The 26,017-nt window shown below is 35.7% G+C and overlaps 1 protein-coding gene across 1 annotated transcript; it reads left to right on the top strand.

Moving 5' to 3' along the window:
* Positions 1–986: 986 nt before the first annotated feature.
* Positions 987–24,894, top strand: LOC122801407 (receptor-type tyrosine-protein phosphatase eta-like). Its single transcript, XM_044070924.1, has 3 exons — positions 987–1,241; positions 10,742–10,830; positions 23,858–24,894. Exons 1-3 carry the CDS (start codon positions 1,049–1,051, stop codon positions 23,930–23,932), a joined length of 357 nt encoding a protein of 118 aa, XP_043926859.1. The 5' UTR covers positions 987–1,048; the 3' UTR covers positions 23,933–24,894.
* The last annotated feature ends 1,123 nt before the right edge of the window (positions 24,895–26,017 follow it).

Here is a 26,017-nt window from a genome sequence, read left to right as displayed (position 1 = left end):
ATATAAGTACATGTAAAGTGATTGCACATACTGTGCACATTACTTGTGAGAATACTCAACATATAAGTATATGCTCCAGATACATGTCTTTGTAATGTGGGAGGAAACCGGAGCACCTGGAAGAAACCCACACAAATGCAGGGAAGACATGCAGACTCCACACAAAGGCACCCCAGCTGAGAATCGAACTGGAGAGCCTCTTGCTGTGAGGTGACAAAGCAACCACTGCACCACTGCGCCATGCATATGTATTCTGAAATGCATATCAATTGCTGCTTTATTTAAAACAATTTTTGCCACACTATCTTCAGCAAAAATTACTTGATTAAGCAAACTAGTTCTCCTTGAATTCTTTGGGAGGTCAGGTCTGAGTTTTTGTATTATAGGTATCTAAGCACTCCTTTTATAACTTCTTCTATACATCATTTATAATTTGCATTGGTACCAGAATAATGCTGGAAGAACCACAGAAAATGTATTTATTCATAAAGAATATTAAGTAAAGTTTGGATTCTACTACAGATGACGCATACTGTATTTCAAGTGGTATTGTTTAGTGTTGCAACTTTTCTTTGAGAGTCATATAGGAAAACATATCAACAATAAATATTCCGGTATAGATAATAATACTCTGAAGAAGTATTGCATTGCAAATATTATAGTAAGGATTTCTGTTGAAAATATTCAGACCATCTTAACATGATTCTTTCATACTTAAACTTAATTTTCTGCATGAATATAGTCTGCTGCTATACCCCACTCACCTGGCAGAAAGTTTATCTTAATTCAGGACGTTTTTCAGAAAAGTTTTGTGACGTTATTTGTTTACTGTGTTCAAGAATGCTAAGTCTCAGATTCTAAATCATTTTTCAGACATATTGCTTTTCTAAAACAGAATTGTTTAATTAGACCTATCATAACTGAACTATTTAATATATGACTAACATAGATTAACAGAATCTCCTTTTATTGTTTCATTTCAGGGCCAGATGTGGTCCAGGACCTGAGAGCAAATACAGTCACTGCAGCATCTGTCATTTTATCTTGGATGCCTCCAGTAGGCAATGTTAAGTCATACAAAGTGCAAGTTGACGGATTAACTTCAATGGATCTAACTACATTTGTTGAATCCATAACTATTAATAAACTAATTCCTGGAAACAACTATAATTTCAAAGTTTTTGCAGTTGCAGATGATAACATTACCCAGGGAAATCCCGCACAAATATCTGTAGTCACCAGTAAGTAAATCATTAACATCTTTCAAAATCTGTGTTAGTTTTATAAAACATTTTATTAATATGTTAATAGTCTGTATTGTATAAAAAATGCTTTAAGTCTAAGAGTGAATATCAAATATATTTATTGACAAAATAATAATGTGTGTGTGTGTGTGTGTGTGTGTGTGTGTGTGTGTGTGTGTGTGTGTGTGTGTGTGTGTGTGTGTGTTTTTACTCGGATAACAATATGTCCCAACAATCCATCCACTGTCATTTATTACAAATGTTCTTTCCCTCAAGTAGACACCCATACTGAATAAGTGTTAATGATTTTTTATTGTAGACCCAGGAAAAACACTTGCATATGAAAAGTAGATTTGAGTTCTCTTCCTTTAGTGTTGTAATACGTTACACACAGACCATTTTTCTAAATATTTGCTCTCTGACGTTATTATCACAAAGTTGTATTGTAGTATAAAGGAAACTACGGAAGTTTTCCATGAAGTAATTGAACAAAGGGAACTGAATCTTAAAAGCTATCACAGGTCAAAAGCTGGTCAGTAAAGGTAATTAAATTTCATACATAACAACATTATGACACCGGAGACATTCAGACAAGATACTACCTTAAATTTAGTAAGGTTTCACTAGTGAGCTCTAGCAGTCTTATGAAAATAAATATTCAGAGCCATGAAAGAACTGCATGAGGAAATGTTCCTCAGCAATTCATTGGCATGTCTCTGAAACAAATGCTTAATGCAGTTAGAATTTTACGTATTCTCTAGTGTAAGCAAGTATAGACACACACACACACACACACACACACACACACACACACACACACACACATACTTGTGTATACATTCTGCCACATGTTCACATTCATACAGACACCAGAACATTCTCACACATACATGCATGCACATAACTCCATAGAGTCTCCATCACACATGCATGCATACCTACACACACACACACACACACACACACACACACACACACACACACACACACACACACACACACACATACTTGTGTATACATTCTGCCACATGTTCACATTCATACAGACACCAGAACATTCTCACACATATACGCATGCACATAACTCCATAGAGTCTCCATCACACATGCATGCGCACCTACACACACACACACACACACACACACACACACACACACACACACACACACCTTTGCAGTATTTACCTGCTGTGGTGCTTAGTAGAGCCAGTGATGGCTGTACTCATTAAAAAAGACAGTGTACATTCCCATTGCTTCAGTCTGAAGTAGTGTGTAGTAGAGCTTCACCTTAAATCCTTCCACCATGCTATTTCAGTCATGTTTTATAGTGCTGGGGGCAGAGCACATGGCTAACTTCCATCAGCCATATCCCCAAACTGCTACATGCAAAAATAATTACCACCATCATTGTAGTACTATTAGCCAAAACTTTCATACCACTGTAGCATTACAGCGGTCTTTGACTCTCTCTCCCTCATAACACACTCAGCAATCCTACTAGAAATAGGATTGTGCAGTGCATTATGTGTTTCTCAGTACTCCCTCCCAAGGGCCCTCTGCCCTTCATAAGTAGTCTGTAGATCTGATCTTCTTGACAACAAATATAATCTGATACTGCCTAAAACCCTCACACAAGCAGAATTTCTGTGTAAACCAGTGCAGCTAAGTGTGCACTCATGCATCTAAACAGCAAGAGAAATGTGTTGAGTTGTCGCCTGTGGTGATAACCCCTCTCTCACACCACCTCACCCCAGCAGGTACAAACAGAATAGCACAGCATGGAAATCTGATGATCAATGATTGGGTAGTATATTCTACATTTTTAAGATCCTATTAAGTATCCAACAATACGAATTACTGCAGCAAATGAAAGTTCCATTGCCATCATTGTCCTTCCTGCAATTCATTGTGTGTATTTCCACAATGTTTACTGTACACAATTGCTAATTATAACTACTGAACGATTGAGAATTGTGACTGTATACTGCAAACGTATGCAAACCTTTACTTTCTCACCTGGACTATACAGCCATATGAATGATATTATTTTCTGACCTGTATCATACAACTGTATAAATGACAAGCTGCAAGTGAACGACTGGGTCAATCAATATATCCATTCACTTTAATCTGACACAGACATCTACCCCATAGCATACTTTGACCTACGTACTATCTTAAAGCATGTTTAAACTGTTAACAGTATCTATATTTTAAGGCTAATTATTGCATTCCAATGAATGAATCCATCATAATGTCACTAAATAAATGCTTTCTCATTGCAATTCTAAGATTCTCCATTTAGTTGACAATTAAGGCCTTTCTCACCATCTTATCTTTTGTATATTTTGCTTGGCAAGATGGTTCATCTGCTTCTCAAAATGGACAAACCAGCTTGATATGTATCCATATAGATTTTTTCAACTTCCAACCTAAAATAGGAAGCTACAAATTCCAAGTTTGTGATATTTATGGATTAATTGAGGTTATTTGGTGCATCAGACATGTGGGTGCTATGATTAGTGCAACACGATACAAATCATTTAATTTGGAATAGCAAGGGAAGATAATGGAGAGCTGCATCACGATACGAATCATTTAATTTGGAATCGCAAGGGAAGATAATGGAGAGCTGCATCACTGATTCTGCTCAAACAATATTAGATGAGAAAAGGAATCAATGTAAGGTACTCCTAACAAATTCTGCAAACTCTTGACAAATGGAGGCTGATAATCGAATGCTTAAGATGGCAACTGCAAACTGCTACAAACTGCAACAGCAGTTTTGGGACTGAACATGTTAAATATGTTGATCTCACTTTGCAGCTTGGACCTGGGCTGACAGTGGTCAGCATCTGCTGGCATGATGATGGTTGGACAGTTACTGTGAACTTCCTCTATTTTTAGGTGTGTATGCATGCGTGTGTGTGTGTGTGTGTGTGTGTGTGTGTGTGTGTGTGTGTGTGTGTGTGTGTGTGTGTGTGTGTGTGTGTGTGTGTGTGTGTGTGTGTGTGTGTGTGTGTGTGTGTGTGTGTGTGTGTGTGTGTGTGTGTGTGTGTGTGTGTGTGTGTGTGTGTGTGTGTGTGTGTGTGTGTGTGTGTGTGTGTGTGTGTGTGTGTGTGTGTGTGTGTCTATGCATATGTAAGTATGCATGCCTGCACACATGCATGAGTGTGTGCATGTGCTTTCTAGGATAAACAGTTCATAGCTTTTTTGTTTCTTTGCTGTACAAGTTTGAGTCTGAAGCAGTATACACAAGGCTAGAAAAATATGAAGAACTTGCTGGCATTGGATTCAAGCTGTTCATAAGGCTGCACCTCAGAATATTTGCAGAGTCCTGATCACACCTAGCCATTCTCTACTTCTTTTTGTGTTATCATTTTTGTTTTATTTTACCACATTAAGACACACCCATTGATGCATCTCTGCAACAAAAATTTAAAAAGGAAGGATTATAGTGGCAGTGCCCATTCCATTAAACCTTTACCCAGTCTTCATTACTGCATAAAGGTGGATCTAATTTATATCAAATTTCATACTTTGTTTAGTTGTACATGCTTTTAAGGAAGACATCTACCATTCCTAGAAAATGAAAAAACTAGTAAGTATTGATGTTATCATTTCAAAATCAGCCTTTTTGCAGTCAAAGTTGCCACAGACTTTTTGTCTTTTCTAAAAATGTAGAAAGCCAGCACAGTGCATGTGGCCAATGATTCTGAATGCTGCATCTGAAATGTGTTAATCAGTGCATGTGTCAGACTTGTCTACAAAGCTCCGACCCGATAAATGCAGCACCTTACAAAACTCTAGGTACCTCTGATCTGATGAATATAGCACATTACATTACATTACACCAGGTACCACTGATCTGATGAATGTAGCAACTTACATGACTCCAGGAGGTACCTCTGATCTGATGAATATGGCACCTTACATGACATCAGGTACCTCTGATCTGATGACTGTGGCACCTTACATGACACCAGGTACCTCTGATCTGATGACTGTGGCACCTTACATGACACCAGGTACCTCTGATCTGATGAATGTGACACCTTACATGACACCATGTACCTCTGATCTGATGAATTTAGCACCTTACATGACACCAGGTACCTCTGATCTAATGAATGTAGCATCTTATACAACTGCAGGCACCAATCTGTTAACAGTGAGGCTGGCACTGTTATGGACATTGCTGAATCAACTTATAGTCCACGAAACCAAGAAGAACACAAAAAAAGCTCAAGCCTTCACAAACAGGTGCTGCATTTATTGTTCAAATTGCAAGTAAGCAATTTCATTCCAAAAAGCATTTACAAGAAACTTTATCAGACAATTATAAAATAATGACTGCCTCGTTAAATAATTTTAAAGCATGACATCACTTCCTGACCCATATTTAAATGCACAGTGTCTTACTTACACATAAAAAGTGTGATTTAAAAACATATACATTAATAACCAATCTATTATTTAAAAAGAAAAAGAAAAACAAAATAAGTGAAACATGTAAATGTGCATGAACAGTAATACATGAACCCTGACATTAAATACTATGGACTATTTTAAAAACAAACACAAAAGAATGTGTATTTATACTATTTACATACATATGAAAACCTCACTAAAATGAACTACTATAAATAATTCTATCTATTCAGGGCTTTCAATTTTAAAATACTGGCTATGAAAAGTCAGTCATTTTCAGGTCAGAACCATGGCCTGTTATGTGAAGGTGCTAATTTTCATCCCAATGCTACACACTCGGTAATAAACTATTCCCGGGGGAGAACTGTGACCTCTGATTTTTGAGACATTTATTTTCATCCCTCATCCCAGCCATTCAAGCTCAGCACCAAACCATTCCTTTGCATGCAGGAGATCAGTCAGTTAAGGCTAAGAGCACATCATCTGCAAACAACAAATATGGAATCTTCACACCCAAGAATGCATGCTCTCCAAGCCACGTATGTACAGTAGCAACCTTAGCATTTGTATAATTTGTACTTCATACAGTTTAGTGTGCTGTAACAGTTTACCAGGCAGTGATAAGATCATTTATATAGACTGTGGCTGATAAATTAAACTCTGGTATTGGCAAAGAAGACCCATTAGGCCACCTTTCACAAACTGGATTTAGTTTGCATTATATACAAATGTCTGATTTAACTGATGTATTTACTAATGTGCTCACTTGTATCATTTATGGGATGGAGTAGTTAGAAATGGAAAAAAAGTAATGCATATAATAGCAGTGCATAAAACTGAGCTTTACTTTCATCAGTTGCGACTGCAACATAGTACAAAAAAGTAATGAAAGTGTTACAGGATGACAGAGCTCCTTTTCACCTTCATATAGTGCATACCCATACACCTTAGCATATCAGTTATTCCTATTTCAAGTCCACCAGAAGGAAAGGAAACAAGAACATTGGGCTTTGTGCAAAAAGCAAGTGTTTCTATTCTTTGAACTCTGTTGCATTCCAACACAGTTTAAAATATAAATCAAATTTCCACTTCTGCTCCCTTGCATGCTGTTTCCCACTGGCCTACAGCCTTCAGTTCTAATTTCAGCATTAAGCATGTAATGACTCAAGTTCAGATGAGTTAATAGGATCCATTGGACAAGTGCGCTTACGAGCTTAACAAATGAATAAAAATAATGTGTTGTGCAACCAGCACTGAACCATTTGCTGCAGGTTTTGTTAATATAATTAAATAGTTTAAAGAAGGCGTTAGTTGTTTTGTATGTTGTGGTATGTTTTGTGGGTAAAACATGGATTTAAAAGCCACCTAAATTATCCACTTTCTGATAAAGTTTTCAGAAGTTATTATTCTCGGCCAACACACAATTGCTGCTTTCAAATCTGGTTGAGGACCAGTATATCTGACAGTGTAGGAACTGTTTTAAATTTCATAATGAATGCACTGCTCTGTGTGACAGAACACATGCCTTTGAAATATAGAAAATATACTGAATCATTGGAAGTTAATCTGGAAACTAACAATGCAGATTACAAGGACCTGCATTATTGTGCTTGGCTAGTTGGTTGCTTTGTGATTTGTAACTCACTGACTTTTAGCTGAAGCCTGAAAAACACATCAGATTGTGGTGGATTTGCTAAATGTGCATTTAAAAACTTTGAAAGTTTCGCATATTTTCTAGCTTCTATTAAAATATCTCTCTGCTATAAATGCCAGTACTAGAAAAATATTAAAAACAATAGTCATGTGTCTAAGTGCATTATCTCAAAAAGGTTTGGGTCACTTGTAGAAGTAAGTGGTCCTCCCTTGCTGGCATCCATTGCATGTAAACCCCAGAGCATGTTACTGGGCCTACTCTGTCAGATTAGGGCTTATAGAGAGATCCTTGATCTCCACATGGGTGATGGTACTATTCCCAACCAGAATAACCTTTATCTCCAAGGGAGTAAATAGTCTGTACAGCATGTCATTGAGGAATAAATACATCAACTGAATAGCAGGAGAGAGGTTTGGTTCTATAAGAGGATGTTGGTATAAAACAAAAAGCTTTTCTTCTTGCATATTATGTATTGCCTTAAAATAAAAAGTAGCTAATTACATGATTTGCAAATGGGTGGCTGAGAAGTAGCAGTTGTAGTATTAGGGAATACATTGTTTTGATAAAATTATTGGTTTTAATATATGTTCTTTGATTGTTAAAGTCTTTTCACAATTATTTTTATAATGTTCCAAATTTTTTTGACTTAAAAGTATTGTATGTGAATGTCTAAAGAATGGGGAATTGCCAATACTTGTTGTTAGTCTGCAATATGTGTGTGTGGATTATTATCCCAAATCCTCTGTAATAAACAAATTGACAGACACAAGTGAAAGTAGGATTATAGAGCATTAAAGTTTGTATTCTTAAGAGAAAATATATTTGATGTTTTCATATCTGATGGGGATTTCAGCCTGTTTGTGTATGAATAAGTATTCATATATATAAAATCCAGTATGCACTATCCGCAATTCAGTACACAATGCTGGGAATTATCCTGACAGCAAATAATCTTATGAGAAAGAGCATTAGCAAAACCTTTGAGGACTTTCATCTTGCAAAGCTAGAAGATAGAAATACTCCATTCTCGGGATTCGTTTTCTCTGCAGCTTACTTGCTGGTGAGCAGGAGACTGAAAAGTGAATTTCCTATACCAGCCACATTACTGACACTGGAAAATTAACATAAATGAAAATGCTTGATGGAAATCAACAGAGACAGAAATTTCACTATAATGGAAGACTACCAGGTTTACAACCTAGGGATACAGAAGAATTCAAAAAATCATGATAAACTAAGGAGCCTGAAACTAAGGGTGTTGGTAAAACAGTAAAATGTTCTATAGTTTTTGGAGCAAATGGAAAGCTGTACAGAAGAAATCTCAAATATTTGCAGAAACAAATATATCAATGTCATGTTTACAGGACGATGAGGAACCACAACTGTCACAACTAATCATTTGCAAGGAACAGACAATGTGAGATTTGTAGTAATCAAAGGCTTCAGAAAAAGACTCCTGAAGTCATGTCTCTTAAAAAGCTTTAGCACAGCCAGGGTAAACTTCCAGTATAAACAGTCCTGTTACAATTTTCCAGATATAACAGACCATTGAAGAAATCATGGAGATATATGGATTGTTCATAGTTAGGTGCTAGGCTGTTGGCCCAAGGGCTTAAGTAAGCCTAGCTAACAAGGTTCCCTGGCTTACGCCCCCCAAGAAAGTTAATTTTCTGTGCCCCTGTCAAGCAGAGCCACAGAAGTGATCCCCGGGGTGTATTTCCTATTTCCCATCCACTCATCAAGATTTTTCTTTAAGAGTGCTAATGAGGAACTTTGCTTGACATAGTTTTAATTCTGTTCCAGAATTAAAAAAATATTCTAAAGACTGCAAAACTGTATTATTAAAATGTATATTTTTTATGCATCCTCGTGTTTTCATTTTGACAAAAGGGCTCATGACATACCTTGCCTAGACTGTTAACGTAAGTTTTAAGTGATCAGTGTATATAAATATAGCATTTAAATAGAGGCATATCACATATATAGATATAAATCTTTAATGTTATGGAGGTAGCTCCAGTAATTAAAATATGTTAATGTATACCCTTGCTTCTAGAGATTTTGTCTGAAATACAGACTGTATGGAGGACAGACCATGTCTTCTTTGGTATTTATTAAGGCTATGAACCTGATAATTACCATTTCTAAACAAAAAGCTGTACGTTAGCCCTTACCCACTACCCTTGGTTTCTGTAACCTGTTGTTTTATGGCCTCCAGATGTTGCAGAGGTTGATTATCATTCATCCAACTCATACTGTGTATTCAGTGATGTTATCAGTACCTTTTTTGGCCTACATTGCACCTTCTTCTGGAATGTACTACCAGAAAACCAGCACTACATCATTCACAATAAGTAACTTCAAAATAACTTCATTGATATTAGCAGTACCTGATTTTTGATCTATGTTGTACCTTCTTCTGGAATGTACTACTAGAAAACCATAAAGAACACTACAGCACTCACAATAAACAACATTAGAAATGTAGTCCAAATTGTTTGTTTCTCGTTGTAGCTACATATGTTATCTGATATCATATTACATCGATATCTCATTTGAACTAGTTTCTCATTATGAAAAAAATACCACAGTTAAAGGGTTTATTACACGTTCATCGTAAAGATAGTTACATAAAAAATTCATGTTATAAATTATTGAAACATATTCTTCGGTCAAAAAATATAATTATAAATCAAAATAATTTCTTGCATGAGGAGAAATTAAAGTAAAAGTTGTCAACAACATATCTTATCTTTTGCCTGGTTATTCCAAAGTTTGAGATTTTCTACTTTGGGGCAAATAAAGGCTGAGTTTGGTCTAGTTGTTGGAAACCTCCAGTGAATCTTTAGTTCTTATTCTCCCTGCTCAGTACCAATTATAAACAAGTACAGAGCAGACAGCTATCAGTTACAGATATAACTGAATTGTTAATCCCAAGACATTGTAAATATATATGCTGAATTTCTTAAGTTTTGCTTTGAATAGCTGTACATTCTATTCCAGCAACATATGGTTTCCTGTGTTTCTACTATAAAGAGAGATTTCCCTTCCAAAAAAGGGAAGATGGTTTATTGATTCTACTGGCTGACTCTTTAGCAAAATTTAAATAAATAACTGCTATCATGGCCTTGTTTGTCAGTAAACTGTCTACAGTTACATTTTATGTTTTGGTCTACCTACTGTAATACATGACCTTGGCAGACTTAAATACATTTCCTATAAATGAAGTCTTCTATCTTGCTTGTGTTTTTATTTTGTATTTTTTTATTTTTACACCTTTTGGAAATGCTGTTTTATAGCTGAAGTGATACAAAATACTCTGGAGTGTCATATGTTAAATGAGCCTTTAATTAAAAAGTAAAATTAATAGGCTATGCGGGACTGTGACTCAACTGATTTCTCGTGTTTCTAGATAACAGTAATGCAGTTCTACGAATACGTATGATCAGCAGCCTTCTGAATATCGATACCTCAGAAGTCCAAACCATGACCCTGGCTCAGGTAAACATGATCTGCATGAAGTTTTCGAAAATGTAAAGACAGATAGCAGAATTCATTTAAAATGAACCTGGATACCTTTATATGTATTAAGAACTGTCCACCGTATATTTACCTTACATAGATGTGCTTAATTGTAATGATAAAAGTGTGAAAAGATATAACGGCAATGAATTGTAAAAGTTTGTGTACAGCACTCCTGCATGCTGCCAACAAACGTTATCATCTGGTGCAAAGAAAATACATGTGCATGACATCTAATATTCACTTATTCATGCATTTCAGTTTATAGTACTCTCTTTAAAAGGTTTGTGTAAGATGTTTGGGCTGGTCTGTACAGAGATGGCTAGTCATTGACTAAGGCTATTATCATTTGGGTAATAGATCCACAACACCTCCAAAGCATATGCAGCTCCTGAAGCACTTAAGAAAATTACAAGTGGAAAAGGTCAAATGATTATCAGTATATTTGTACTTTTAAAAAGATTGGGATGGCCGGAAAGTGAAAGGAACAATAGGTTGATTTAAATCTGAATTTGAATGTAATCAGGATGCTTATGATACAGGTTTACACTAAATGAAAATGTGTTAGTTCCGGGCTTTCTAATGTATTAGACCACCATGATGGTCACCCAATAACTTAAGTGTTGGTGCAAACCGCCCTCTTGTACTGCACATCCTGACAAAAGTGCTTCATAATGAGGAAGTTATTGTATTTGCATTCAAGGCTTATAACAACATTTTTGTAAGTTTGTATATACATTGAGAAATGTGGACCTGTACAGCCATTTTGCTTGGTAGAGACAGGTGCACAGAGCAGGACTGTACTTTGGTTGAAGTGATATAATGCAGTCTACTCTACACAAGACAGACTAATTATATTGTCCATACATTTCCTGCTCATCAGTCATTGTGCATAGGTTTCTGATGTGAAACTAACACAGGGAGGCTTGCTAGGTCTTGTAAATCAGTAGACAAACAAGTGTGTGTTGTACTCCACAATAAAAACACATAAAACAAAAATTGCATGAATTCCATATAGGTGATTGTGTCCATAACATGGGGATGGCACTAATGTTAAGTATGAAAGCTTTAGTAGCCTGAGCAGCACACTAAATGAGTTGCACTATACAAACAGGGTCATTTCTCTAAAAAACAGAAAAAAAAATAACAATGTGATTTTCATACCACATACACAAAGCTCCTGGTGAGTTCAAGTCACTCAACCTAGTGAGTTTTAACACCATGTTTTACAATTACTTTCCATGTTATTGACAAACAATATGTTATTAATCTCTGCAGATTAGTCGCTCAATTTAATAACAAATTATGTAAACTGGAATATCATGATATTTGAATACAACTGAGGTGTCAAACAATTAAATCCCAGTGGATGACCCTGTGGAAGACATGCAGTTCAGGAAATGAGAAAGGGGAACTGTTTCTTAGTTAAAAAGGCTGAAAAGGTGTTTGAGACTGTTAGCCAACATGAGGATGGCTGTAATGCAGAAGCATACAGACAGCCAAGTGATGAATACTTCACATTTCTTTATGAGCAGATGTTACCCACATATTTTATTGATTCTAAAACAGAATGGGTCAAATTTCTATATTTGCAACCTCGTGGTTAAGGCTCTGTCACAGCACCATCCTTTCTGCATGTTAGAAAAAATCCATAAACTTTTAAATAAAGTTCCAGGTAGCACATTGTCACTGGAAGCAAATCCCTTGGTGATCCTTTGTCAGACATATTACATTATTGCATCTTCCTACTTCTGAAGCATTCAAACAATTATCTGGAATACAGAGCTGCCTGAAAAAAATGATCAGATTAATTTGTCTCAGAGCTAGTAAAAACAGTTTGGGCATGTGTTGCTGCACAGACTATAATGTTGCCATCTGAGTACCTACTAAGTGTTTTGCTACCCTTGCAAAATAAATTATACCATTGTAGCATCAAAGGGTGAAAGAATTTTGGATTAGCTACCTGGAATTGACTATTGGAGTATTGTATAAGAAGTAATTCATGCAAATAGAGGGCAAATCAGACTAAAACTGATTCTCTGAAACATGGACAGGTCCTTTCACTTGGAAAGGAAGTCAACTTTTTTTTTCCAAATCATTTCACTTGGACCCCAACTCCTGTGAGTAATTTAATTAGGACATAACTTAATGCACAGTGACATTAATATTGCATCCGTGTACTCAATAATAAATGATTCTGCTACATTCCCTTCACAGCAACTAAGTAATGTGCCAGATGCTGCAAGCTGTCGCCCTGACCACACACACAACACACACACAAACTCAAAAAATCCTTCTCTGTATTATCACTGTTCCTGAAGTAAATACTTGTCTACAAGGCATGCCTTAGTAAGGTATATTAGTATTTGGTGAGTTATACACAATGTGGAAGGAAACTCCTTCCATGAAGGCAGAATAATGTGCACCAAAACAGATGTGATTCTACAGTAAGGAATCTCTTTGATGTTCTGGTTATATACCTTAATATTCCTATTATTTTTCATAGCATTTGCTCAGCTTTCACTGGGGAAGACAATAAAGACCATACAAGTTTTTCAACATATCCTGTTCATTATAGCCATTGTACTGTATCCTATGCCGCCTGATAGACGTCTTCATTGTCAGAGCAAACGCATCTTGCTCTTAAAAATTCTCCATAAGGGAGTGAACTTGTTAGGTGCATGGCATGTGGACCTCTGGTGTGTAAATAAATGTTGACCGAGGAAGGTTTTTTAAATAAAATTGGTCACACTTATTTGCTTTTATCTCCCAACATTGTAAACTAATAAACCACACCTAGATCACTGCCCTACCTTATCTGGAGCTAAATTATTAAGATTTTTCTGTAGACACCTTACTTCTTTCTTTGTCTGTACGACATCTTACTCCTTTTCTTGAATGCAGAACAACATCTTGTGCCTTTCTTTGACTATAGAACAATACTCTACTCAGCATTCCTTCACATCTGTGGAAACCTGGCTTCTAGAATCTAACCTTGTCCTAACCCCCCCCCCCCAAAAAAAAAAGTATGCTTTGCGCACATAAACCAGTATAAACAAGTTTTGAAGAGGAATGTAAAAGATAAAAAAGTATGAAATGCAAAGGAATGAAGAAATGAGAAAAGAATATAGACATTCAGATACTCAGTCACTAAATGTAAATATGGAGAAGGGAAAATAATGAATAAGGATGGAAGCTACTCCTGATTTAACTGTGAAAAAATGTTGATTTCCTTAAAGGCAGTGAGTGAGGGGAGGCTGGATTTCTATGTAATCACAGGGTTAGATATGTTACAGTGCAACATAACATAGCAGACTAAAACACCTGGACAGTATTAATGGAATTGGTGAACTGCCTATAAGTCAAAACAAGTAAAGAAGTCTAAATGAAATAACATCAAATAAGCTTTTTGGGGGAGGATGCTACCCTGCTCCCCATAACCCTATTACTTATATTTACTAACTCCAAGGATGTCCTACCTATGTGAAATAGCGAAATGAATGTTAAGGTATATATTTATGCCCCGCTCTTTTTCAGAGATGAAGCAAAGGCATGGTAAAAGCAGTAATATGGAGAGATAATCAATTTAGAATAAATACACATTTGGGGAAACACTCTCTAACATAAGGTTTAAAACGATACAGTTTTCACACTGATACATATAGCTCTAAAAAGATAACTATTGTTTATGCAAGAACAAATATATCTCCAAATTAAATGTAAACATAACAGAGCCTCGAGTGACAGAGCTTGTTGGACTAGAACAGAAATATCCATAACTGTCTGTCTCAAAATTAGGAAGAAGCAGCACAGAATTCTTTACAAAATGGAAGCCTGCTATAACAGAATTGCCCGCTTTGCTACAAATTGCTCATATAGAACTCATCACTGTACTGTTTTGAGACAGCTCCACTGGCTTGAACTGCCCAACCTCCTAACCTACAATCAGCTCTGCCTCTGTCATTCTATCTATTACCTCCCCAATAGGTGTCCTGCCCTCAAAAACCTAGTGCAACATCACTCATCCAAAAGGCCTCTTAGATCATCAAGCAAACTACTACTAGAAGTCACCAACAGCTACAATAGCTTTGGAGATGCGCTATATAGTAGTTCAGTGGCTACAAAATGGAACTCTGTCCCTACAAGCATTCAAAACACATCATCCAAAGCCTCCTTTAAAGACCTCATCAGGCAACATCTCAAGCAAAGTTGGCAGTGCCATGATTGCTCCCCAGGCTAGTGAAAGCGAACAAGGTACACATATTAAACCTAGAGTACTTGATAATAGTTTTCACTCTTACTCACAAACACTGGCTAATGTGCAATGTATGTACTGTACCCGTGTACTATGTATGTATTCTACCTATGTTCCAAATTTCAGCTGTACACAACAAATCTATTAACTACCTTTATTTTTAAATTAACATTTTCTTGTTTGTTCTCTCCACTGTAACTGTGGATGTGCTGCATAACACTGTAAAAACATGTCTATTGTAATTTGTGTGTATACTGATCATGTCTAAATATCTAAATGTATCTGTAATTTTTCTATGTGGTGCTTTTCTTCCTGGGCCTCTGCTAAAAAGCGCCTTTTCGGCTCAGTCAGACACCCCCCCGGTTAACAAATGTAAAATAAATAAATAAAATAAAATTCTGAAATAAAAAGTGTATTTGAGTGTTCTCCAGGGGGATTTGAGTAGATAAAGGAGGAATACAGGGGATGACTCTGGATATTCTGCCAGTGAATGACTGCACTTACAATAAGTTCAGTATGTAGAATCACATGGAAGTGAAGAGTCAGGAGTAGAATAATATACCATATCTGGCTGTGGGTCACTTACCTAAGCATGCTGTGGTTTAGGCGTAAGGATAAAGCCAGAGTGAACAAATCCACAAACAGATGTTAGTATGTTCCTTTCAACATGATTTGCACACAGACACACCACAATCATACTATAAGCTGGTTCATACTAATTATTTAAGAAATTTTATTTTATTTATTTTTTTTTATTTTTATTTTGCTTTTTTGTTTTGCAGTAGTCTACTTTGGATTTGTTATTAAATATAGACTGTAAGTCCAAGGAGACACTGTAGCACCCCCCCAAAAAAAAACATAGATATATGGCTTCAAATGGAAAAAAAAGTCCAAACAGAATTAAACAAGTCCATTTTCACTTCTCAAAATTAATTACAACAATTTAGTACCTTTTCAGACCCTCACTGCCAGTCAACCAGAAAACCATCAAAGTACACATTTCTTGTGTTAGTCTTTCTGTGATTTATTCTATATTTTGCAATTTGGGCAGCCACTGTGGTGCAGCGGTTAGCATTGCTGCCTCACAGCAAGGGGTTCTCCAGTTCGATTCTTGGCTGGAGTGCCTTCTGTGCGGAGTCTGCATGTCCTCCCTGTGGTCGCGTGGGTTTCCTCCGGGTGCTCTGGTTTCCTCTCAAAGACATGCAGTAGGTGGATTGGACACTCTAAATTGGCCCTAGGTGTGAGTGTGTGCGTGTGTGTGTGCCTTCTGTGGAAGGTTGGGCACCGGGCTGGCAACTCAATACTGTAAAACTCCACTGCCAATCATGAGCGGACAGATGTTCCGCTGTGGCGACCCCTAACCATGAAAAAGCCGAAAGAAGAAGAAGAATTCTATATTTTGCAATTTCCCTATAACAAGTTGGTATGTTCGTCAAATTCTGGCAACAAGAACATATACAAGCTATTAATAATAAGAATTTGTTTTGTGCCAAAGCCTTTCATGCTATAACATATGAGAGCAAGCCTCCAAATTTCAAATCTTGTGTATTGCCTGTTCCATTTTGAAAGAGGAGGATATAAAGTATGGTTTAAATAAATTAAAGTATTGTTATATTTTTTATATATAGCATGTTGCATCCATAGAGTATGAATATGAATTTGGACTGGCAATATCTTATTAAATTAATACATTCTGCATGTTTCCTTTAACAAAATGATGCTATTTTATTTTATTTTCATATGACTGTGATTGATTCTCTGTTACTAGTTGTACTATTTAAAATTATAGAAACGTATTTTGTTATTTTCAACCCCAGGAAGGCAGGAAAGCTATGGTGCCAGGGATGTTATATTACACATTAAATTTCAAAAATGCATTTCAGTCCACTTTTTTTTTTTTATGGTTTACATATCGAAGCAAGTATACAAAAGTTACCGCACCGTAGAAAATTAATAGCTCAAGATATGGTTTGCATTAGGCTGCAGAGATACTCTAAGGATAAGACAAATAAGACTTTACCCATATTTTCCACGAGTGTAAGTCCATGGAGTCACAAACATATACAAATATAGCGAATAAACAGGCAAAAGTCCAGGGGGTAAAAGCTGTGCTTATAAAAACAAACAGTCTCAACAAATTGAAAAATAAAGCAACAGCTACCATGCAGAGTCCAATAAACAGCATTGCAATGTCTCAATTCATATACTGCTTCATCAATCCACTGCTTACAGAATCCAGCAAACAATCAATCCTGAGTGTACCAATAATAAAGAACTTTTTATATTCAGTACATATTGATTGTTTGTTGAATATACAAATATAGCTTTATGACTTTAGCTGGGGAAAAAATCCAAATAAAATGAAAATTAACTCACCCTGCCTTCTCATAATTATATACAACAATTTTCTTAATACCATTTCAGTCTGTCACAGCCTTCCAATCAGCAGGCTGTGTAAACATCTATGGCTGCAAGCCTCTCTGCCAAGCCTTAATTCCAGGTCTACACTAAACTTATTTCATTAGATATACTGTAAGTCCATGTGTTACCCCAAATGGCTGCCATCACCACACCTACAGAGTCTTTGTCTGTGTACTTTTCAGATGAGTTACAGACTTCCTGATTCCTGCCCTCTAGGATACGTCATTATGTGTAGCCTTAACTGGCAAACATTGCACTGTTAACCAGCTAACTACTAACTAATACAAAGTGCTGCCTACTTACCTGCTCATAAGAATACGAAAGACCTGCTACCTATTTTCCAGACCCTGAATGTTACAATGGTTAACGTTCTGTTTGGTTTTGCTTTGTGATAGACTTGGGGTCAGTATTATTTATGAATAGGAATGTATATGAATGTATATGAATGGGCTCCATTCCATTAAGTGCAAAATGTGAAGAATATGAATCTCCCTTGAATATGAAAAATGAAGCTGATGAACAATTCAAATTCATCATTTACATGGAGGGCAAAGCCTCTCTCACTCAGACACACACACACACACACACACACACACACACACACACACACACACAGACACACACACACACACACACACACACACACACATATACACACACACACACACACACACACATACACGGTGTTCTTAAAATGATGCCACTTTACTTACCTTTAGTGTTGTGATGCCTCCTTCTGTGGTTTCGCCATAATTCCTTCACGGTTTGTGATAATTTCTCCCTATTTTCCTTTCACTAAGGCTGTCAGTTCAGTGCATGAAAAGAATTCTTAGAAATGGGGTTGTTATTTCAAGTGATAGTAATGATGTCCAAATTGTTGGTTTAACGTCTGGTGTTCGATTCTACATCCTTACAAGGATGACCATTGTTTTCAGTCCATCAGGAAGTTCAGATGGCAGTGATGTTGACGTGACTGTGTGGCCTCCTCCATATCATAGGGAAAGGCATTTGGAAAACATGAATAGTATGGGCTTTGCTAGGATATAATGAATATTTCTTTTGCTGCTTAGTACTAAATTATATATAAATATATTATATATATATATTTCTATGGTGACATATTATTTTCTTTTTGGGGTCACTCTCACTTTTATCATTGTTGGCTCATAGAGGCGCACTGTTGCTTTTTAATGTTCTAAGTGGCAGCAGTATCTTCTTGAATGAAGTGTTTTTGTTTAGTATGCAGGTGGTGAGGAGGTTAGTGAACAGGACAGATCTGTTTAAAAATTAATTGTGAATATAAAATTAGGAATGAGCACAGTAATGATCCTGACAGCGGTCTCAGATGGTCACACACAAACACACATATATTTACACTTGCTTTTAGGCACTGCAGTGAAATTTTATACATTATTTAAATTATTCTGTATGTAATATGAACTTTTTTCATTTCTGAAGAAAATGTACTATGAAACATAGATGATTAGATTACAAAACTGAGTGTGAATGCATTTATATTGTTTTTATCCTGTCACAGTTGAAGACCAGGAAAAATAAGAGCAAGTCTCTAAAATAAAACATACTATGCTTCAGTATTTCCAGCTGTGCTCTGGCACTGTTTACCTAACATGACATCATGCTGGGGGGTTGAGTTTCACAGAAAATTAAGTTTCAGAATCATTGGTTCATATGCGGTTACTGGGCAATTGACCCAAAGGTCTTTATAAGCCTAGCCATGTGTACTCAATATAATACTAGAGAAACCCAATATACAGTTCTCGCCTAAATACAAGATCTTAGTTAGCAATGACTGGCTGTGTCTATGAGGGTCATAGGTGAAATCCCTGGCAGGAATTTATGGTTTCCCAGCCAGTCATCCAGGCTATGCTTAAACAGGGTCATATGGGGCCTATGTTTAATGTGAACTGGTAGCCTGCTCCACAGAAGTGGCAGCGGAACGCCAGCATAGTCAATTTTGGACCAGATTGTGCAGGTGATGACATCAGTGTGGGTAACCAGAGTGATCTCATAGAAGAATTGACATGGTTGGTCAGACTACTTAGTCAATCACTTTCCTTGCTTCCCATTGGTAAACAGACCTTGGTTGATATTACTAGTATACCTTGTAACCAGAAGGGGTTTCTGAGAGGATCGTTTCAGATATCTAGCACCATATAAATGGATGGTTCAGTCATTGGAAAGCAGCAATGGAGTTCAGTATCACACAACAAACATTCACCCTTAAACAAAGACAGTTTGGTAGAGAATTTCAGCGATATAGATTTAAAAACTTGGCTCCAACCGGACTATTTACTTCAAATACATGAATATTTCAATAATTCGTAGTCCAACATAGACAATATCAGTGAGTTAAAAGGCTTTTACTCAAATACTTCTCACTGCATTTTGACAATTGTTTTTTAACAGAGTGTATAAAAAGGAAACAGGCCCTAAGGGACTTATAACTGGCTAGACTTAAAATGACTCGCAAGGGCAGTTAGCCTAGTACTAACCTATGAACCTATGAAGTGGATTTACAAATATACACACACGTGTATGTGTATATATATATATATATATATATATATGACAGAATGCTACAGATTATGAGGGCTGACAAGGGGACAGGCATAGTCCTTACGGAACAGAATAGATACATTCGCACTCTACAAACAGACCTACATAACAGTGATTATTACACTACTACCACCTTAACAGAAGTTAATAGAGCTTTCAAAAAAATAGATAAAGTTATTACTACACTAGTTAAACAAAATGCTATTTCTGAAGCTGAAGCTGATTTCATGTCTGTTACTGATCCGCAATTAGGAACATTTTTTGGCATCCCGAAGATCCACAAGGACCAGACCAACCCACCGTTTAGACATATTGTGTCTAATAGACTAAAACTGAAAAGATTTTTGAGTATTTGGACTTACTACTTAATCCTATAGTACAACATTTTCCTTTTTATCTAGGAGATTCATGGTATTTCCTTAACAAGCTTTTTCACCATCCACCTATACATAAAGATAATTTCTTGGTCACCTTATACATTGAAGCTCTGTATACTAATATCCCACATTTTGAAGGTTTAAAACTGCTACAATCTTATTTAACACAGAAAACAGGCTTCTCTGTAGATAAAATTAACACCGTCTGTTCTCTTGTGTCCCTAGTACTAGATGGGATTTTTTTCTACTTTGACAATATTATTTTTAAGCAAGTCAAAGGAGTAGCCATGGGCTCCAAAGTAACCCCTGCATTTGCTAATCTAGTATTGGCAGCTTGGGAAATGAATACACTCAGTTATATAAGAGATATATTGATGATATTTTTTTTGTCTGTCAGGGTGATGAGCAAGTATTGTTAGAATTTATAGACTCCATTTCCACTAGCATTCCATTTCTGAAGTTTAAGTTGTCTGCTTGGGGTAAACAGGTTAACTTTTTGGACACACAAATCTCTCTTAACACAGACACCCTTACCTGGAGTTCCGCTATCCACAGAAAATAAACTTTCAGAAACAATTACTTGGAGTTCACAAGCACGCACCCTTTTTTCATGAAGAGAAATTTGGCTAGGGGTCAGTTTATACAAATATCTCACATTGTTAGCAATGATAACACTTTTTTTGAAGAATGTAAATTTTTCAGTGACTTTATACTAGATAGAAACTACCCCATATCACTAACTGACTCCTTGTTTAATGAAATCTTTACTCTGAGGAATGACAGGTTTCCCCCTATTATTAAGTCAGGTTTTATACCGAACAAACGACATGGGGATTTTATTTCAGATGCAGCCTCTTGTACTCCCTCACCTTCTGGACCACCCAATCCACAGAATGATTTTAGTACCAACCCCCAGGTTATCTCCAATCAGCTTTCATCTCATGTGCACACCTCTTCACTACCTGGGTCTTCTAATTCTAACCACTTCAGCTTTTTACTAGGAAGGGACAATACTGATAGGTACTCTTACTCTTTCCAAACCCTTTCTAATTAGTTTCATAGTCAAAATCCTGACTTAACCCCTGTTTTTACTGGGCAGCCTATTGACAACTACAGCACTGCAGATTTATCACTTATGTCTAACAGTTTGCACACTGATAGTAAACCAGACTGGACTGCAGGTTTCCCCATACCCATTAGTAGAGATTCTCAAAGCATTAAAGACATTTTACATAGAAATTGGGATATACTAACTAGCGGCCAGGAAGTTTCTAATAGGCTGGGATCTACCCCAATTTTTTCATACAAAAACAACAAAAACTTTAAGATTCATGTTTGAAAACAGGGATTCACAGTTTTTACTGTCACCAGTTATTAATGATCGTTACACAGCAGGAATGTTTTCTTGTGGAACCTGTGTAGCCTGTGCATACATTTTAGAAGGCACCAGTTTTATTTTCAAACATAGCAATTTCTCAGTTCCTTTTCAGAAACATTTTGACTGTAAATCTTTATTTGTGGTTTATGCAGCTACATGTGTTTCGTGCTCATCTTTTTATGTTGGGAAAACCATTTTCAAATTGTCTGCAAGAATTAAAGAGCACTGTGCAGCAATCAGAAATTTAGGCTTTCGAAATGCTCTAGCCAGCATTGCCAGAATTTTACTTGTTTTAAATTTATTATACTGGAAAACGTTAATCAATTCTTTGGAGATGCAAACACTTATTTAGAGGTCAGGGAATTTTTATGGCAACTGAGACTTAATGCGGACGCCCCACCTGGTCTGAATGAAATATCAAGTGTGCACTTAAATGGCACCGCTGATTATAAATACATTATTAATATTAAGTCTCTTATTTTACATGCATTAAGGCTCTTGTGTTATAGCTTGTGTGATGTTTACTCTACTAACTGATACACGTCATTAACTTCCATCACTACCTAGTGACAGAATTCTATTACTGGTCCACTTCAGATTGTTTTCACTTGGAAAATTCTATTTTGGATTGTTTTAAATATGGCACTGTCTCAAATGTAAATAGATGTTTATTGGCTAATTGTTTTTTAGGAACTGCCTTCTCTGTGTCATATTTATATGCTGTTCTGCATTTTAAGTTTATCTGATGAAGTCCTTATCACTTAATAAAGGATGAAAGCGCTAAGTACCAACTCTTGGGTGTTTTGTCCTGTGTTATAAGAGTTTGTTTATTTTATACAGTCTTTCTGAAGTTTTTTGACTCTCTCTCTCTCTCTCTATATATATATATATATATATATATATATATATAAACACATATGATATAGGAAAAAACAATGATAAAAATGCTTTAGTGAAACATTTACAATTGTGTCAAAATGGGACTTTTAAATTTTCTATGCTAGAAGAGATTTAAAAAAAGATCTGAGAAGAGGCCAATGGCAAGATATAATAGAGTATAGGGAATTAATGTAGCAGGGTAGCCTTACAGTCTAACAAGGAGTAAGGATTACATGACATTATTTCCATAGTTACAGTTTGGAAACTAAAAACAGCTAGGCTATAACTATGTGTATTTTTTATTATTATATGTTTAATATTCTTAATATTGTATATTGTATTAATTATAGGGTATTAGTTTTATATAGATTTTTAATTGGTGTGTCTATCTTTAAGAAATGTAAGGAAGCCATTTCATCATTAATTGAGTAAATGTGTGTTTGTGTATATATATTAGAGGGAAGTGGTGCATTTTCAGTTCTGATGAAGTCTTGGATACAATCAGGATGAAAGCACTCAACTGATGGGTTCAATAAACGATTTTGGAGTATATTCCAGCATCAGTTTTTGTCTTGAAGATACACCACAGTGTGTAATTTGGTGATTTAATGTGTCTTACCCTTCATATATTGTTGGTGGCATTTCTGTGCTTAAAAGTTCTTGGTTTCAATGCGATCTGCTGTTCACACTTAGTGTACAGTTAATAGTGGTTTGGTATAGTTGGAACACCAGCATGGCTCAATAGTTGGCTACAAACTAATCTAAAGCATGTATCACCATTTAGCATTGTAATTATCTTTTATGAGTTATGGAACTGTGGGTAAATTTGTTGTGTGAAAACTAGTGTTCATAAATATCTTTATCTTGATTAAGAATTACTGAATGTACCTACTGTACTTCAGTTGTTACCAGTAATTTATATAGTTCAAGTTTATTTTCAAAAACAGAACTGTATTTCTAAACATCAGTACTGAACTTGGATCATTTTCTGCTGTAACCTACAAGGTAGATTTTACAACTACAACCAAAAGGCAAGAATGATTATTTAAAATACTAAAATTGCAAACTTATGTCTGCAGTTTCTAATCGAACTAATGCACAATATTTATCTTTTCACAGCTAAAAGACATACTGCAGGTGAAATTACCAGATATCAACTTTACTCTGTCCTGGAAAAGATCAAAAAGTGTCTGATAACATCTCCCCCCAGAGTTCTGTATATTATATGAACTAAATATATTAAAATGTTTACATTAAATGCTTTGCCACCTTAAGAATGATTTTTATGAAAATAAATAATTACATTTATGTATGTGAATTGCCAAGTGCATAGTTTGCAGTTATTTAATTCAGACGTTAAAGTTTTAAAGTATTGTTGTATAGTACACGTGTTACTTTGCATAAATAGTTTCACATCTATAAAACTTCTGCATACAGGTTTCCAGCACAGTTTTGTATTTTTATCAGTTCTGCAAAACCAAGGTAGAATCTAACATTTTGTATATTACAACAATTATCCATGTTGGAAGACAAATTTTCTAAATGATTTGAAGATTTTGCTAGAAATTACTAAGTAGGAAAGTCTGAAAACTGTTTTGGTTATATGCATTAGGTACTATATCACTATACATACTTGTTTACTAAGATCACATTGTGAAATTGCATGAAGTGTTAATTATATAATTCTTGTATGTTAGGTGCAGAGTACTGTTACATCAACTATGTTCTGCTTCTAGGAAAGTTAAAACCTAATGCATCTTGCAGAAGCAAAGTACAATTCCTCTAAAGTCTTTCAAAGCTCTGTCTGACTTCCAGCTTAGAATAATAACAAAAGGTGTTTTTCAATCACATGCCAGGAGACATCAAAAAGTGTACAGTTTTGTTTAGTTCCATTGATGGAATGATGTAAAAAAACTGTTTGCCTGATCAGACTGACTTACTTGCAACAGCTTTATCTCATGCTTTACACAGATTTTCCTTTGTTTTCATTCCTTCACTGCATATGTAATTATACCATGTTAAACTACTTGGACAATTTCACACATCAGACAGTTCATGGAACATTGTTACATACAAGTCTAGACCTGCATTACTGTTAAAGTATATATCCAAAAATACTAAACACACACACACACACACACACACACACACACACACACACACACACACACACACACACACACACACACACACACACACACACACACACACACACACACACATATATGGATACCTATCAGTTGATCGAGTTTTCAGACACTCGAAATTCATATGGTTGAGACCATATGATCAAGTTTTTGAAAACTCAAAGCTTTTGAATGGAGATCACGGTACAACGAGGATTGGGAAATTTACCCTTTTCTTCACTATAGTGTGATCTCAGAGTTGGTATATATAATTTGCAGGGGGTCATACATCAAACAAAAATGTTCAGCAGTAAATTGCTTGCTTGAGATTAACAGAGATGCAATAATTTCAGGGAAGTCAGTTTTTTCCTTGTACTATACAGAGTCTTTCTTTTATTGATATAAAAATGAGCACGGTATTCACATTATAAACAGAAATAGACTGTATGATTTTACTAGAAAAGCTATATTTTTCTAGCATGCTTTTTTTTCTTTTTTACATTAAATAATCTAAACATCATTTAAATGTTGTAAATGTTAAAATTCATGTTTTAATTTTCATATATGTTCACATATTCACTATTAGGTATGTCACCCATGAAAAAAATATATAATAAAGCCCTTACTTTTAAATATTTCAACTATTTTGAACATTGCTATACCAGTTTATCGTGAGGTTTCATAGTTCATGTATTTTGCATTCTCTAACTAAAGTCAATGCTTCTATAATTGATGTCACTGGACCTACTTTGTCAAACAAAACTTAGTTTCCCATTTGGTAGCTTAATCATCTTTATGGCACTTTAGACTGTCATCATTTTAAAACATAATTCATGTGATGTAGACAAATCAGCTCAGCAGATGCTAGGACAGGTGACTGCTTTCATGTGTCAGTGAAATTCCTTTGCTCATAATGTAATAAGTGTAACAAGCAGATATCAACCTATAACCCTCTGAAAATACTAACTACTACATTTATACAAATGACATTGATATGTGCAATAAAAATAAGGAATATATGCCTGAAATAAAAAATAAAAAATATTTATTAAAGTTTTATATTCCAGAGTAATTGCTCCACAATATGGTATGTATGTTTATTTATAAAATGTGTATTATAATATGTAGATATTTTGACCCACAATATGCAACA

The sequence above is a fragment of the Protopterus annectens genome, chromosome 4.part1 (genome assembly GCF_019279795.1).
Source record: "Protopterus annectens isolate FY-2018-M chromosome 4.part1, PAN1.0, whole genome shotgun sequence".
In the NCBI taxonomy this organism is placed as follows: domain Eukaryota; kingdom Metazoa; phylum Chordata; order Ceratodontiformes; family Protopteridae; genus Protopterus; species Protopterus annectens.
Note: the sequence above shows the minus strand (reverse complement) of the source record. Positions and strands in the feature narration are given on the sequence as shown.

Excerpts from the sequence above, each read along its gene's own strand:
- LOC122801407 (XM_044070924.1), top strand. The coding sequence starts at position 1,049 with ATGCCTCCAGTAGGCAATGTTAAGTCATACAAAGTGCAAGTTGACGGA. Across the intron at positions 1,242-10,741 it reads ACAAATATCTGTAGTCACCA|ATAACAGTAATGCAGTTCTA; the intron begins GTAAGTAAATCA and ends TCGTGTTTCTAG. Across the intron at positions 10,831-23,857 it reads AAACCATGACCCTGGCTCAG|CTAAAAGACATACTGCAGGT; the intron begins GTAAACATGATC and ends ATCTTTTCACAG.